The 17,183-nt window shown below is 39.1% G+C and overlaps 1 protein-coding gene across 1 annotated transcript; it reads right to left on the reverse strand.

Annotated features, from left to right (window-relative positions):
* Positions 1-7,019: 7,019 nt before the first annotated feature.
* Positions 7,020-14,441, reverse strand: LOC101855585. Its single transcript, XM_005105439.3, has 5 exons — positions 14,210-14,441; positions 12,927-13,080; positions 9,739-9,857; positions 7,779-7,914; positions 7,020-7,259 (listed from the first exon to the last, which is right to left on the reverse strand). The coding sequence occupies exons 1-5, from the start codon at positions 14,265-14,267 to the stop codon at positions 7,115-7,117; spliced, it is 612 nt and encodes a 203-aa protein (XP_005105496.1). The 5' UTR covers positions 14,268-14,441; the 3' UTR covers positions 7,020-7,114.
* Between the last annotated feature and the right edge of the window lie 2,742 nt (positions 14,442-17,183).

Below are 17,183 nucleotides of genomic sequence, written 5' to 3' on the forward strand. Positions count from 1 at the left end.
TCTCTCTCTCTCTCTCTCTCTCTCTCTCTCTCCTCTCTCTCTCCTTATCTTGTAGATGAGTTCCGATTTTACGTTGTCACAGCCGTGTGATTGTCCCTATTTCTGTATTGCCTATCTAACTTGAGGGACCGATTGTTCAGGTAGTTTATATAAAATCAATTTAGTCTCGCTCGCAGTTTTCCTCAAGACGGTGTACTTCTCATTATGTTCATTGTGCTTTCCTTCTATGATTTTAAACCGCATTCAACTATTGTTTATACTACCTGCGTGTTCATATAGTTGGTTCTTGCTAGTATTTTCCTATAGTTCGTGGAGCTCTTCAACTGGACTTTTGAAAAACCTGGGTCGTTTCGGGGGGTTTTTTTTCAGGCTCTCAACCAATTTGGCCCGGTCCTATCGATGACGGCCGTTAAATTTTGAGGTTCTGCTTATTATAACCTAACATTGTTGAACATGTCTTTTCGATTTCGAGAGGTGATGATCAGATAGTGTACCCTTCTTTGTTAAATATAAGATCTCATTTCTCTGCTTTTATGTTTTCACAAACCTACATAATTCTGTTTTTGTTTTTTTATTATTATTATTTATCACCTGAAGATACCTTTGACACTAATGTTAAATCTATCAAATCTATTCTAGAGACTCGTGGTCTCTATCAACACATTGATGTCCCCACTCACATTAAAAAACACACATTAAATTGGGTCATTGCGGACAGTGTCAATAAAATCGGTGAAATTCAAGTAAAGAACAAATGCATTTCTGATCACTACGTGGTGTCCTTTGAAATAACTCGTATAGGGAAGCCCAAACTGAGACACCGCAAAATAACAAACCGGAAAATGGACATTCAATATAATATAACAGAATATAATATAACAGAATATAAAAGAATATAAAAGAAAATTCATAAACAACTAGTCAGTAAATAAGAAATAATAGAGAAAGAAAAGGTTGAGGGACCGGCAATCGTTTGCACAATAACTCTTAAGCTATGAAATACCCATTTCTAACTCACGGAGTCGTTCTCTTTTCTTGACACAGACGCAAACAAATCGTGCTTCGAACGTAATTTAAAGAATGGATTAGTGATAGAGGAGTGGATGCACGATAAAAGCTTAGCCATAAGGACAATACGGTTATAAAGATTGTCAACGCCATAATCCGCCGACTATAGAAAAAAAGGACTGGGAGATATGACTACTGCTACTGGAGCTAGAATCTAAGTTAAATAATTTATTCATTTTAAATCAACGATTAGTGTCGTCATCATTTTCAGTTGCTACTACTTTTCCATATTGATTGATGTCGATGATCCATGAAGACCTATGGATGCAGCTTAATTTTTTTTTAAGGAAGGGGAAAACCAGGCAAACATATTTTTTTTAAACATTGGGGTTTAGAGATTTTTATAAATTTAATAGCAATGAAAACGTTTTAGTGAGAGCAATCCATGATGAGAATCCACTTCTTAAAAAAATGAGTATACTTATTTCAAACTGAAATACTTCTTGTTAAAACATACTTTTGGATTTATCATTTTCGTGTAGCTGTAAAATTGTGGCGACTTCATAAATAAAGCCCTTTTTATTAAATTACAATCCTCCCTCTCTCTTTCTCTCTCTCTCTTTCTCTCTCTCTCTCTCTCTCTCTCTCTCTCTCTCTCTCTCGCTCTCTTTCGCTCTCTCTATCCCTGTCTGTCTGTTTTATTTTCCCTCTCCCTCCTTCCCTCCGTGTGTGCGTGTGTGTCTCGTTCTCTATCTATCTCTTTCACCCTTTCACTTTCTCTCTGTGTCTCTTTCCCTCTTACTCTCTCTCTCTCCTTCTGTCTCTCTCCTTCTCCCTTTCCCTCTCCCTCCCTCCCTCCGTGTGTATGTGTATGTGTGTGTGTGTGTGTGTGTGTGTGTGTGTGTGTGTGTGTGTGTGTGTGTGTCGTTCTCTATCTATCTCTTTCACTCTTTCCCTCTCTCGTGCTTTCTCTATCTCTGTCTCAGTCTCGTTTTCTCCTCCTCTTCTGTTTGCGTTTCTGTCTCGTTTATCTGTATTAAGAGAGTACAGTGCCTACAAAAACAAAGACGACCACTTTTTTAATTAATTCTGGGGGCTGGCAGAATGGTTCTGTGAAACAATCAATCATGCATGGCAAAGCAACAATATAATGTTGGGGTATCTGAATCCAAACCAGAATACAATATTTATGGTTGCTGCTTCTGAAGTTGTTGTTTTTGTTGTTAATATTGTTGATGTTATTTTTGTTTTTAAATTATCAGACATCAGGGCTACTGATCCAAATTCAGGACAGCACTCTAAGAGTAACTATTCATCGGGAGGGGGGGGGGGGGGTAGTTACGCAGTTGTCTCTGGCCACGTTTCTCTTCCGAGCTTTTGTCCAGCAGATACTTGTTTTACATAATTCAAAGACACAATCTATACCAAGGCTGAACACATGATTTCTCTCTCTCTCTCTCTCTCTCTCTCTCTCTCTCTCTCTCTCTCTCTCTCTCTCTCTCTCTCTCTCTCTCTCTCTCTCTCTCTCTCTCTCTCTCTCTCTCTCTCTCTCTCCTCTCTCTCTCCTTATCTTGTAGATGAGTTCCGATTTTACGTTGTCACAGCCGTGTGATTGTCCCTATTTCTGTATTGCCTATCTAACTTGAGGGACCGATTGTTCAGGTAGTTTATATAAAATCAATTTAGTCTCGCTCGCAGTTTTCCTCAAGACGGTGTACTTCTCATTATGTTCATTGTGCTTTCCTTCTATGATTTTAAACCGCATTCAACTATTGTTTATACTACCTGCGTGTTCATATAGTTGGTTCTTGCTAGTATTTTCCTATAGTTCGTGGAGCTCTTCAACTGGACTTTTGAAAAACCTGGGTCGTTTCGGGGGGTTTTTTTTCAGGCTCTCAACCAATTTGGCCCGGTCCTATCGATGACGGCCGTTAAATTTTGAGGTTCTGCTTATTATAACCTAACATTGTTGAACATGTCTTTTCGATTTCGAGAGGTGATGATCAGATAGTGTACCCTTCTTTGTTAAATATAAGATCTCATTTCTCTGCTTTTATGTTTTCACAAACCTACATAATTCTGTTTTTGTTTTTTTATTATTATTATTTATCACCTGAAGATACCTTTGACACTAATGTTAAATCTATCAAATCTATTCTAGAGACTCGTGGTCTCTATCAACACATTGATGTCCCCACTCACATTAAAAAACACACATTAAATTGGGTCATTGCGGACAGTGTCAATAAAATCGGTGAAATTCAAGTAAAGAACAAATGCATTTCTGATCACTACGTGGTGTCCTTTGAAATAACTCGTATAGGGAAGCCCAAACTGAGACACCGCAAAATAACAAACCGGAAAATGGACATTGATCATAAAAAGTTTGGAGCGGACATTCGCCAGCTACTAAAATTCATACACGGTTCAACCTCCGAGAAGGTAGACACTTTCAACACCAAGATGTGTGAACTACTAAACAAACATACACCAGTCAAATCCAGAACAGTGACTGATCGACCTTCTGCCCCGTGGATGACTTTGGAAATTAAACAATCTAAAATGGAACGTAGACAAGCTGAAAGACGCTGGAGATCATCAAAGCTGAAAATTCATGAGGACATTTATATACACTGTAACAACATAGTGAAATCGTTAATAACATCTGCCAAATTTATGTATTATAACTGAAAAATTAATGAATGTACCACCTCTAAAGCTTTATTTTGTATAACAAATCAGTTGTCTGGTAAGAAAGATCCGGCCAGCAACAAGTTTCCCACGAATGTACCTAAAAGTAACCTTCCTGATGTTTTTGGTCAATACTTTAGAGACAAGATATCCACGATTAGGAAAAAAATTGACACGACTACCCATAAACTACCATCTTTTGAAACATTTCCTGGGGTAATCATTAATGAATTTGTACGTGTAACACAAGAAGATGTAAGATCAATCATAATGTCATCACCCCATAAAACATGTAGTCTTGATCCCATTCCAACACCACTGCTCATCACACATCTTGATAGTGTCATTGGATTTATAACTTTCATCATTAATGAGTCTCTTCAGTCTGGAGTAGTACCATCACTCTTTAAGCATGCTTTATTTATTCACCTTCTCAAAAAATCAAATCTTTCCCCGAAGGAGCTCAAGAATTTCAGACCTGTCTCCAACCTTCCCTTTTTATCAAAAATCTTGGAGAAAGTTGTTTTGGTTCTTTTGAAGAATCATTTTTAAAAAAACAATTTATATGAATTATATCAATCTGCCTATCGGCAATTTCATAACACAGAAACTGCGCTATTGAAAATAATTATATAACGACCTCTTGTGTGAGGCAGATGAGAACAAAATATCAATTCTTTCTCTTCTTGATCTTACTGCTGCCTTTGACACTATAGATCACACTATTCTTATTGAATACACGTTTGGCCAGTCTGGCAGAGTTCTTGACTGGTTCAGGTCCTACCTGATTGGCCGTACACAATCTGTGTTTGTGCACGACTCTTTTTCGTCAATTTTTAAGCTAGACTTTGGAGTGCCTCAATGTTCAGTATTGGGTCCAATCTTGTATACGTTATATACACAGCCGCTGGGAGCTGTGATTAGAAAGCACAATATGAATTATCACATGTACGCTGACAATACACAGTTGTATAAATCTGTTCCACCATCAGATGTTAAAACCCTGCTTACTACCATGGGTCTGTGCATTGATGACATTTAAAAAATGGATGGTTTATAATAAGCTCCAGCTTAATGAAAATAAAACTGAAATTCTTTTATGTAACCCAAAGAAAAGCCATATCCCCATAGGCATTGATCATATTTGTACAGAAAAGAAAATGAAAAACTGTATTTTACTAATAAAGCAAAAAATCTGGGAGTGCATTTTGATTCAAAATTGTCAATGGAACATCATATCAATTATTTAAGTACCATTTTATTTTTTGAATTGGGTAAAATTGGTCATATGTCTATGTTTTTGAATGAACACTCGTTGAAAACGCTCGTGTCATCTTTCTTGTTTTCACGCCTCGATTATTGCAATGCTTTACTAGAGCTAACATACCAAATGCCACTCTTCACAAGTTACAACGTTTTTTAAATTATACTGCTAGGCTTGTACTAAAGAAAAAGAAATGGGACCACATCACTCCCATGTTAAGAACGTTGCATTGGCTTCCCGTGTCAGCTAGAATGTCATATAAAATTGTAATACTATGTCCTAAATGTGTCAATAACAAAGCTCCCTCATATCTTAGTGATCTCATCCAGATTTATGTTCCATCTAGATCACTAAGATCAGGCGATCAGTATCTTTTAAGAGTTCCGAGAAAGGGGGGTAAAAAATTAGCTGAAAGATCATTCGCCCACCTTGCTCCGTCAGTTTGGAACTCTCTTCCCCAAACCTTGAGACATACAACATCTAAGTCTAAATTTTAAAAATCTTTAAAGACACATTTAATGACATCCTTTTTATGTCAGTAGATTCATGTTCAGTACAATGTTATGTAAATGACTATGTATCCATTTATGTATTTTGTGAATTGCAGTGTGTATATTATTTTATGCTCATTTCGTGACGATGTGTAAGCGTGTGCGTGGATAAGCAAGTAGATGTGTGTGTGTGTGCGTGTGTGCGTGTGTGTGTGTGTATGTGTGTGTGCGCGCGTGTGTGTGTGCGCGCGCGCGCGTGTGTGTGTGTGTGTGTTTGGCGTACATGTGTGTGCACATATGTGCGTGTTATGTGTTCGTGAGTGTGTATGTGTGTGTTTGAGTGTGTATGTGTATATGTGTGTGTGTTTGTGTGTGTATGAGTGTGTATATTTGTGTGTGTGTGTGTGTGTGTCGCGTGCGTGAATATTGTTCGTACATGTGTTTACACGGGAGTGGGCGCTATAGAAATGATCTTCATTATTATTATTATTATCATTTTAATGTTATCAAGCAGTGTATTCTTGATCTACAACTTCCTCTGTTTCCAATTACTTTTACAGTGAAAGCAAGATGCTCAGGGCCTTCGTGTCGATTCGACTGGCCAGGAATTGCAGTGTCCTTGTTTTTCATTAGTCATCGAGTATACTATACGACATTAAACATTTTCCTCCCAGAATTGCGTATGTGTTTCTCTAGGTCAAAACGATTGTTTGATTGTGCCGACAGGTGTGTTAGCTGCAAATATATTTTAAGAAAAAAAAAAGCAGAAACTCACTTTTTTCTTGTACAGTTTATTTTTATAACATTTTCACGTCATTGTGTGGTCAAAACACATAACCACTAGGTATATCTCGTAAAGAACACTCCCCACTCCCCAACCAATTTGATGTAAAAAACAAACAAACAAAAAACAAGTGTTCCCATTAATTTGCCCTACTAACCCGAGTAAACCCACAAACTTTATCCGATTTGTGATATAGATTGCACGCATTTCTGCGTTAGATACCATCGTCTGGTAAAATCTGGTGGAGCCAGGCCATAACTGTTGTGACATAGGCCGAAAACAAAGAGAAAGCAGTACGTTGTAAAATCTGGTACGAGTAAAACAAGGCTTTGTGTTACTCCTCACAGTGTCTTGTTGACAAAAGCAGAGTACATAAGATGCTAAAAGTGCTGTCACTAGAGCTTATTTGTTCTCTCTTGGGTGAGTGACACAGAATGTGTAGAGGTCTGTGTGTGTGAGTGGGTCTGTGGGCGCGCATGTGTGTGTGAGAGAGTGCACACATGTGCGTGTGAGTGTGTGTGTGTGTGTGTGTTTGTGTTTGAGTGAAAGAGAGAGAGTGTGGGTGTGGGTGTGTGTGTGTGTGTGTGTGTGTGTGTGTGTGTGTGAGAGAGAGAGAGAGAGAGAGAGAGAGAGAGAGAGAGAGAGAGAGAGAGAGAGAGAGAGAGTGTTTGATGAAACACCAAAACAATGTGCCAGTGTGTGGACAATAAAGATTAATCTTATCTTACCTTATCTTTACTTATTTTATCTTATCGTATCTCTTCTTATCTTATCTTATCTTATCTTATCTTATCTTATCTTATCTTATATATCTCGTCACAGCGTTAAACGTTAAAATTTGCTGTATATTCTCGGATCTTCGAGCCGGTGGACACATCAGAAGTGGTCCTGCTCACACTCCGCGTCCTGGGCTACTTCTCTCATGATCGTTCTGTAAATCTGGCCCATGAGTCGAGCGGCACGGCCGGAACACACATGCTCTGTGCTCGTCTCTACACACTTGTACATGTTATCAATTGTCCTGAAATACAAAACACAGGAAGGTTCAGTCTGAAAAAATGTGTGAAGTTCCACAATCAATCCTAGAAAACTGAGAATAAAAAATTCTCTGACGTTTTTGCTTCCAAGGAAACAAGCGCAAGGGCAGATTCTGAAAAGAAAGGGGTAAGAGAGAGAGAGAGAGAACGGTGAATGAGGAAGAAAATTCGCTCAATCACTTTCTGTATTATTGACATTTGGCCTTTTCCTAATTCCGAGCTTAGTAAGCTTATTGCCATACTGTGCCAAATCGTTCGCCAACAGTTTTGTTGAGGCTGGTAGGCCCAATAGATTAAAGAGCTGCCTCTAAAATTGTCCTTTGACTTTATGAAACTAAATATTTTTTTCTTCTCCTTTACTATGAAAGGGGTTGGGAAATTGGGGAAAATTGAATATATTTTTCACATTTAGTAAGAAAGGGAAGTGGGAATTAGAAATTGTAAATAAAAACTTTCTTGACTATGAGGAAATTGTCCTTCTCTCTTCCTTCTCTTCTACTTACTGGCAAGAGTTGTCCCCCAGCCAGGCCAGCTTCTGTGTCAAGGTGAGGTCGCTCTCTATTCTCAATATCCCAGCACACTGCAGGATTCCTTCCTCGAAGTCGTCTCGGGAGATGCAGGCCCTCTCTTCCAACAGATCTAGGCAGTGGGAGCGCAAGAAGAGATTATTCAGGTTTTGTTTTGTTCAGCTAAAGAGAATAACTTTACTTTAATTGAGTTGTTTTGTTGGGTTGAAGAGAACAACACTTTACTTTAATTGAGATGTTTTGTTGATTTAAAAGAATGATTTTGAGACTCCTACTCCGTGCACACTGGGAAAACTCCCACTTGTCGCACGGCTGAGAAGTATGACGTCACTTGGCAGTGAAGAGAGACAAACAGGCAAAAATGACCTCATCTACATACTTGCAGCTACTGGACGAGCAGAAAGTTTTCTAGTGTGCTTGGGGCGTAAGCGCTTACTCAGCATTTGGGAAAAAGTAAACGTGTCAACTGTGGTTTCTTTTAGTTTCGTTTTTAACACAAAACAACAAGATGGCTTTGTGTCAGGTGGAGTGCGACTCTTAAAGAAAATGTACAGGAGGAGAGAGAAGGAATTAAACAGTACAGGGTCAGAACGGAATATCACACTGTTGTCATTCTTTACTTAAATTTTAATCCATGCTGCTCCACAATTTGAAAGATTAAGCTTCATGCTGGAATAACAAGAATCTAGCAAATTCTCGTTTCCCTCTTATAATGATTTGGGTTGTTTTCGAGGAGGGGAGGAGGAGGGGAGATGTTCGGTGGGGACAAGCCAGACAGAAACAATTTCAAGAACGCAAGCAACCAAAGAATCCAAAAACCTCCCCCTAACCATCCGCAATCATGTACTTGGCACCTACAAATCGTAGCTGTCTATTTTCTTTTTGTTAGCATGTTTTCTTTCCCGATATGATCAACATAGGTGGCCGGTGGTTGGAGGGCACTACTGGAGGATCCTGCTTCTTCACTTTCCTCCTGTTGTTTCTGTCTGTCTGTCTTACTTTTTGTAGCACTAAATGTCGATGTGCTTCTCTTTTCTCAAACAAACAAACAACAAAGGTGGTTGGCCATCAGGAAAATCCCCCAGCCTTCAAGAAATAAATAGGTTAAAAAATGCTCCATTTCTGATTCAAACTTGCACCGACCACACCGTAGCCCAGCGTATTAACAGCAACAACAACATCTAAGCTACAGGTACACCCCCCCCCAAAAAAAAACCCCTCTAATTTCAGCTCCTCGCAATTGCCATGACACATGTAAAGAGCAATAACTTGATCACCTTTGCATCAAGTTCAACTAGATCTTAACAATTAAATTTCAATCACAGGGACGTCAGATTTATCACCAAGAAGAAAATCTGCTCTTATGTCCGAAAAATATCAATTTTTTATAATAATCTCAACCAACATTGAGAAAAATGCAACATTTTGTAACTTCTTAAAAAGTAATCATAATGTGTACTGGTGCATTAAAGAACAAATTTATTTTACACTGATATTCCTTTGAACAGTGTATGAAAATAAACAGATGATCAATTCAAAGTGCAGTGTTTATTTTGGAGTTGCTTTTTAAAGACAGGGTCTAAAGAAACAACCCACAAACGATCGAACAGTTGAAACTCAGCTTTGAACAGGGAGTCCAAACAACTGACTAGGGTAATTCAAAATTAGCAGCAGCCATCTCCGAAAGGACAGTCTCCAGAACAACTTTGACTCCTTAGAATGTGCAAGTTCTATCTGCTCAGTATGAAATTTGGCGTCAAACATGTCAAACTTTTTCGAATGCACTTTTTAAATATTTTGACTATGACTCCGAATAATCTTACGATTTTGACAGGGGATATAAAACATTAGATTTGGTTTCTGACCCCATGGTCATAGTGACTCAAAACGGCAAAAAAAAGTCAGGACTTTGTCATTCTAGGGTGGCAAGACTTACCAGCCCTGCCACTGTTGCAGGCATAATCCAGCAGCTCAAGGACCGCCCCTCCAGTGTACTTGTGCTCTGTTTCCTCACAGTGGACGTCCGTCAGACAGCCCGTGATGTTCTCCCGTTGTCTGCCAACACAGAACGACAAGGACATGGGGGAATAAAGAACAAATCTGGGGGTTTTTTTTACCATTGCCCATTTCCATGAGATTGACACCATCTGATTGGTAGAAAAAGGTGCGCATGATAGTGGACAATAGTGTGTTACGTACATAATTATTATAACGTGTGACTGTTACAGATAAAGATTCAAGGAATGTAGATGTGTGTCAAGGATCTGAGAGCAATGTGACCTTGTTACTGTTAGCCTATTCTATCGGGCACAACTGAATTTATCATTCCCTTGACTGCTAACCTTTTATGCATCCCACATGCTAAGGAAAATTCTACCGTGTGCAAGACGTCACGGGCCACACAATGTTTTTTGTTGGTTGTTTTTTTTGTGTGTGTGTGTTCTGGTAAGTGTTTTGCGGCGCTCGCAACTGCATACGGTCATATGAGCGCGCGGGAGACATTAAACATTTTCAGTTGGTAGGAAATTTTGAATTTTGCCCGGGAGGCGGCCTAAGCCTCTTATCAATTTTAGGCTACCGAGGGATATTTAACGCGCACAACTTGCACATGGGACCTCCGAAATTTCTCGCCCTTGTCAGGGAAAGCAAGGGGGAGATCTTTCCTTCAGATCAGGGGTGTGGCTGAAAGACAGCAGTAAGAAGGAGCCAAGGAGAAGCAGTAGAAAGGCTGCAGAGAGAGTCAGAAGCCCAGAGATAGGAGCAAAGGAGGTGAGGGGGTGGGGCAGAAAGTGGAGAAGAAAGGAGACGACAGAACATTGTTTGAAAGCAGGAAAGGAGGTGAAAGGAGATAATCTTAGAGAAGAAACTTTTTCTGTCGCTACCCGGATTCGAACCCGGGATCTTTGAATGAGAGGCGAACACCTTAACCTCTAGACCACGAGAGCCCCCACACAACGTTTAATAGACAGTTGTTTGCTTATTATATAAGAGACAGATCGTTCAAACTTATATCAATAGAAAAATAGTAGTTGAGATGAACTCATCCATTTACGAGATCTCTGTGATATTGTCTCTTTATCTGCCACCACAGAACGCATTTCCTATTCATCTCCGAAAGGAGAATTATTGTTATTATTTTTATTTTCCTTTTTTTTTTGTTCTTTTTGTTTTTAGTATCATTATCATCATCATCATTATTATCAATATGTTGTCTTATTTTAGTGACATATCGAGAATTGTGGGGGATGAATAAACAAATCTGGATATTATAATGTTATTTTCAATGTTATATCGTCATATTTTAGAAACATTATTGTCGAGAGCGACGTTTTCTGATACTTTACTTTATACAAGCAAAAAATAACCGTGGATCTGGATTCCCCAATTGTAGAATAGTATTCTCGTACATAATATTCTTTATTAGTTTTTTAGTCTTAATTTTCAATTCATTAATTTATTAACTGGTCTATTTTATTATTACATTTTTTATTTATTCATTCATATTTTCTGTTCATGCTCTTGTCTTGCCTTGTTCTTGGTGTCTTTATTATAGTTAATATCATTGTATTGATTATTTATTTCGTTTTATATCGTTTTTAAAGGGGGGGGGTAGAGAAGGAAAAAAAAACTCCATATCTGGAAGGAATAATCTTGAGATTAGTTCTGGTTGCCTGGAGCAGGTCTCCCATGTAGAAGAAAAGACTGAATTCTATGAACACGCACGAAAAAAAAGAGAGACAACTTGCACTATGTTGTTGAAGTTGCATCCAGCCAGATCATGGCTAATGCAGGATTAGCTGGCAAGACCTGATTAGTGGCTTGGACTTCTTATCACGAAAGCAATACGGATAACATGATTCTGAAAGGCTAGCCAGGAATCTGTAGAGAAGAAATAAGCCCTCCGGAAGCCTGGGACAGTCTCAGAGGGAAAGTGTGTATGTTTGTGTGTGTTTGTGTGTGTGTGTGTGTGTGTGTGTGTGTGTGTGCGTATGCGTTTGTGTATTTGTATAAATGTTCATGTATACTGAAAAGGAGGTAGGTTGCACAAATATTATTGCCGTCGCGGTGTTTTCCTCTAGAGACGAAAAGGAATCTTATTGTAGGAAATACCACGTCAAACATTCAGTTTGTTTTAGTAGAGGTTTTATTGTGCTCGCAACTGCATAAGGTCATAATTTGAGCGCCAGAAGATTAGAGTTGTTACACGAGAGTAACAAACATAAAAAAGAAGAAGAGGGGATAAGGACCATAGATGTTTCATACGAAAGAAGAAGCAAACCACACCAGAGCACCACCAACCACCCACCTCAACAATTCATAAACTATCCAAAAGTTCCTCTATTCCTATATTTTCTATTTTCTTCTGAAAAGAAAAACGATGGAAAAGCAATAATAATAGTATTGGTGATTGACGATATTACAAATTTGAAAGGTTTGAGAATACAAGAGCTTGGACAATCTCTCATGTTTAAAATAGGGTCGGTTCAGGTGCAGTTGTCGAGACATGCAAAGTTTTTAAAAAATAATAATATACGAAGAAAATGGAGCAGGTAGGACGGATCTGCTGTGATAACAGAAGTTGTGTTAGACAATAGTCACATGAAAACTAAGCTTGAGCTAGTGAGAAACAAAAGCTTCTGAAGACTGTCTTCTTGCAACCTTTCAAGAGCAGACAAAAATGTTGAAAAATAAGACCAAGGGAGAGAGGTGGGAGAGAGTGGAAGAGAAAACGAGAGCGAGAGAGGGAGAGAGAGAGAGAAAGAAAGAGAGAGAGAGAGAGAGAGAGAGAGAGAGAGAGAGAGAGAGAGAGAATTAAATCTACCCAAGGGAAAGTACTGTTGCAGCCTATGAAAAGGCCGGGGATTGTGGGGTTCTCTCCTTTGATTAGGCAGTTTTCTGTGGCAACAACAGTTTGTTCACTTAGTCTGTAACGTGCTTAGTATAAGACCAATCTTGTACTTATTGACTTTTTCGTTACCCTTTGTGGAAGATATTTTGTTCAACCTTAACTTTGAAAGAAAAAAAAAGTGGGGGGTGGCATTGGGATATCTTTAAGATACATTCTACAAGATGGTAAAATTGGCTTTTTCTCTTCGTTCTTATCTTCCAGTGCAGTGTACGTACCCGCACAGGAAGTCTAGGACTGGCTCGTAGGTCAGTGGCAGGAGCGCCCCTGCAAAATCTTTCTCTATCAGGTCGACCAACATCGGGACTCGAACCAAGCACGCCATCGAGTCAGAACAAGCGCGCTTGTCTAGGCCACGAAAAGAAAATGCCACTGTGGAAAGAAAGACAGGAACAAGGAATAGTTGATCTATCGACGAAAAAAGTGTACCAACAAAAGCTTGTCTTCTAATATAGGTTGAGAAAACTAGTTGAGTTCATTGAGATTCCGTCTTGCTGTATCCCATTTATCACGGGCTTACCTTGACAAGCAGGGTCTGGCTACCCATCTAATAAACAATCTCAAATGTAAGAAAATATTTTACACTACATTTGCAAAACAATTTTGCTTTGTGAGAGATGTGCATCCAGGACATTTCGAGCAGAATGTGTCTTTCTATAAGGTAAAAATAAATCCGCTGTTTGCAATATCTCATCTAAGTGAAAACAAAAGTATGTAAAATAGTTCTTGTGCCACCTTTGTTTAATACTGGGTCATCTTGAAAGACCTTTCGGATGAAGGCTGCAAGAATTTCTTTCATAAACGTAATGGCTGCTTGAGAATACACGTACGTGGGAAAATACCTTACAATATTATTGTAAATGCGCCCATGGAATACTCTTCACAAAATTGTGTACGTGTGTGGGGGGGGGGGGGGGTGTAGGGATACAAAATGAGGTGCAGTGTTGTAAATGGTTAAAGTCTTAAAGCAAGAACCTAAAGAATCCCAAATAATTCCCTAGTCCGACTAATTTATTTAAAAGTCCATTCTGCAAAGAATTCTATATTACTCATATATTGCGTAGCTCTTTTAATCTAGCAAGACAGATCTACAAATATTAAAGATTGTTCTAAAAAAATCACACAAAAGTGCACTGGGACTACGACTGTTCATGATTAATTAACCAAAATCTGTCAGTAGGCCTAAGCGTATTACACGAAAGATGAGAAGCTTTCATCGCTGCAGTAATTCATAATGTGAACCGTGGTCAAACAACAGTGTAATTCTATTCGGGGGCAGGAATAGCAGCATTATACTTTGTGAGGGAAATGATTAGTATTATGAAAGTTAATACAAGAAGCAAATGATGGGAAAGTTAATCACAATATAAAAGTTACTGTGCTCAAATGCAACCTTTACTGCCACGAAACGTCTAAAAATATCATGTTGACCAAAAAAAACCACAACAAAATGAAAATCTTTATTTGAAAAATGGAATAAAAATGTTAAGTTGTAACTCACAAGAGGCGTGTGTTAAAGCCAGAATGACCAATATTGTCGTCAGTGTGTGGTGCGCCATCTTGCCAATTGTATAGGACTCTCGAACTGAATAAAGATGAACTTCCAGTTCCTACCGAGTGTACAGGCAGTAAACTGTCGGCTATGTTAAGCACTGCCTTTGGTTCGTCGTCTCTCCACATCCCACTCCATGTATCACTCTCTGTCTCACCGTCTCTCTGGGAGAGAGAGAGAGAGAGAGAGAGAGAGAGACAGAGAGACAGAGAGACAGAGAAAGACACAGAGACAGACAGAGAGACAGAAAGAGAGACAAAGAGAGAGGGGAGAGACAGAGACAAAAAGGGGGAGAAAGAGAGAGGGGGGAGAGAAAGTTAGAGAGAGACAGAGAGAGACAGAGAGAGACAGAGAGAGGCAGAGAGAGGCAGAGAAAGACACAGAGCGCAAACCCGGTGATTGTGAAAAGGGGTGTAGAAAGGATGGTGGGGGTGGGGGGAGATACGAAAATGAGTATTATTTGTTTCCTGAATGGCGCAATTACGAATTAAGTGGTACATTTTGCATTTAAGGCAATAAGTAATAACCATTCTTTCACGTCCCTAAAGTGATACACCCCCCCCCCTTTTCCAAAACCCTCCTCTCACACACGCTTCCATTTTCATTCCGAGTCCCCTCCCTTCAGTCTGTGGAAAAAGTCCCCACACTTCAATGAGCACTTCATCTAATTCCCCCTCCTCCCTGGGCACTCATAAAAACATACAACCCCAACTCAAACAGATGCTCATTTAGATTTGATCTGACCATTAAAAGGTCAACTCGTGCTATAGCCATCCCTTCAACATTAATAAGCTGTAATTCCAGCCATCATGTCCAAATTCCCAACTTCAACAATCCCCCCACTCCACCCCAAACCCCATGGTTCCATACCTCCTCCATTCTACATTCTTTATTCTTGCCACGTCAAATTACTCTTCGGGGAGGGGGGGGGGGGGCTGTTATTCCATATTATCTACTTCCGCAACCAGTTTCCAGCTCTCACACACCCCGGGAAATGTTAGCGAAATTTACTCGCAGTTATTCCCTGTCATCCGTTTACAGCGAGCACTGTGTTGGGCGTAATTTCCCGGGCCATGTTTGACCTTTGGTTGAAAAGGGTACAAAGAAAAAAGACAATAGAGCAGAGGAAAAAGTAAATAGGACAGGTTTACAGGTTTCAATTTTTAGAACGCAGATCTACAAAAACGTTATGCACGTATTTGTGTTCACATTATTTTCCTAGAAAAAGACACGAAGTCAAAGAATAAGTCTTTTTATTTCTTATTTTTCTGTCCTTCTGAACGTCCGACATAAATATCGCTGTTGTGCTGTATCTTCTTTCTTGCTATGCTAACTCTTCTATCCGTTTGTTCTTCCATTTTTCTAAAAGTAATATTTGTTTCTTTAGGTACAAGTATATGAGTAAGTCGTAAGCGTTGAGGTTACCTGTAAAGACTGTGTTCTTGCACTCGTGAAATACAAGGACATTCAAAAAGAATGCGCCAAAATCATAACACGATATTTCAAAAAATGAAAAACAATAGAAAACTCCAGCTTGGACACATGTTTTGTACCTAGCTCCAAGGTTTTTTATTTCATGTTCTACAAGTGCTCAATGTGGCCACCACGGGCAGCACAGGCAACAATCAAGCCAATATAATATGTTATATAAGATTTCCTCCCAAACGCGCCTGAAGATGTCTGAGTCCACTGTGTTGATTGTAACTGTTATTCGATCTTTCATGTTATTTATATTTGCTAGAAGTGGTGAAACATAATCTGTGTCTTTAACATATGCCTACAAGAAGTGGCTTTACTGCATGCTGATTCGAATGACTGCATTTGTCAACAAAATGGAGCTTTGCCACATTGGCATCTCCGAGTTCGAGCTTATCTGAACGAAAACATGCCTAAGCGGTGGACTGGTAGGTGAGGTCCTGAAGACCTCCCTCTTTGTGGTTGGCCTTGCAAATCCTCGATCCTCACTGTATGTGAATTTTTTGTGTGTGTGGATATTCTAAAGACAAAGTATATGTTCCACCACTTTCAGCAAATATCAATTATATGAAATATTGAATAACAGCTACAATCAACATGGTGGCCTGAGACATTCTGAGGCGCGCTTGGGAGAAATTCTCATATCGGCTTGAAGTTTTCAGTGCTGCCGGTGGTGGCCACATTGGGCACTTGTAAAACATTAAAAAATAACTTGAGAGTTTTCCATTGTTTTTCATTTTTTAAGTATCGCGTGATGATTTTGGCGTATTCTTTTTTAATCACCCTGTATATTGCTTTTCGAAACAATATAAATAGAATCCCCCAGAGAACTTAATGGCAGATCTACTGCTTTTATCTGTGTGCTATTATAAATATTGTTCTATTAGTCTTTGTCTGTAGAAAAGGAGTCTGCACATTCTAGGCATAATATTCATGCTGCCCTAACACATCCTGCTTTCTGATGAAAAGTAAACCAAAAAGTAACGCTGGGTTCTGTCCTGGGATGTCTCTGGTGCGACGTATTAGTCGCCTCAGGTCCGCCTCATGAAAGCCGCAACAAAATCGTATAATTTCAATTGTATAGGGCTTGTCACTCTTTTGGTTCAATATCACTGGATGTCTGTTTACGCAGCAGATGGCCCTACTCCGATCCTCACTTACTAGGATTTAAGGATTTTAAAACTTGGTTGCTTAAAAGAGGTGTGTTTTTTGTTTTTATTTTGTTATAAACTGTTGGGGTTTTTTAGTTGTTTTTTTACGCCGTTTCCTTATCTACTTATCGATCTGTTATGGGCGTAAAATATTTCAATCAAAGTCCATTATAATATACACAAGTTTTTTTCTTTACTCTTTCCAGGTTTTGTATGCCTTTTCGACACAGACAGTGCGCGTGTGTATGTGTGTTTGTGTGTGTGTGTTTGTGTGTGTGTGTGTGTGTGTGTGTGTG

Source organism: Aplysia californica, unplaced genomic scaffold (assembly GCF_000002075.1).
Source record: "Aplysia californica isolate F4 #8 unplaced genomic scaffold, AplCal3.0 scaffold00471, whole genome shotgun sequence".
In the NCBI taxonomy this organism is placed as follows: Eukaryota; Metazoa; Mollusca; class Gastropoda; order Aplysiida; family Aplysiidae; genus Aplysia; species Aplysia californica.

Bases quoted from the DNA above. Each gene is read 5' to 3' on its own strand.
- LOC101855585 (XM_005105439.3), bottom strand. From the start codon at position 14,267: ATGGCGCACCACACACTGACGACAATATTGGTCATTCTGGCTTTAACA. The intron at 13,081-14,209 runs GTGAGTTACAAC...TTCTTTCCACAG, and splicing joins GGCTTTAACACACGCCTCTT to TGGCATTTTCTTTTCGTGGC. The intron at 7,915-9,738 runs GTAAGTCTTGCC...CCCACTGCCTAG, and splicing joins CTGCAACAGTGGCAGGGCTG to ATCTGTTGGAAGAGAGGGCC.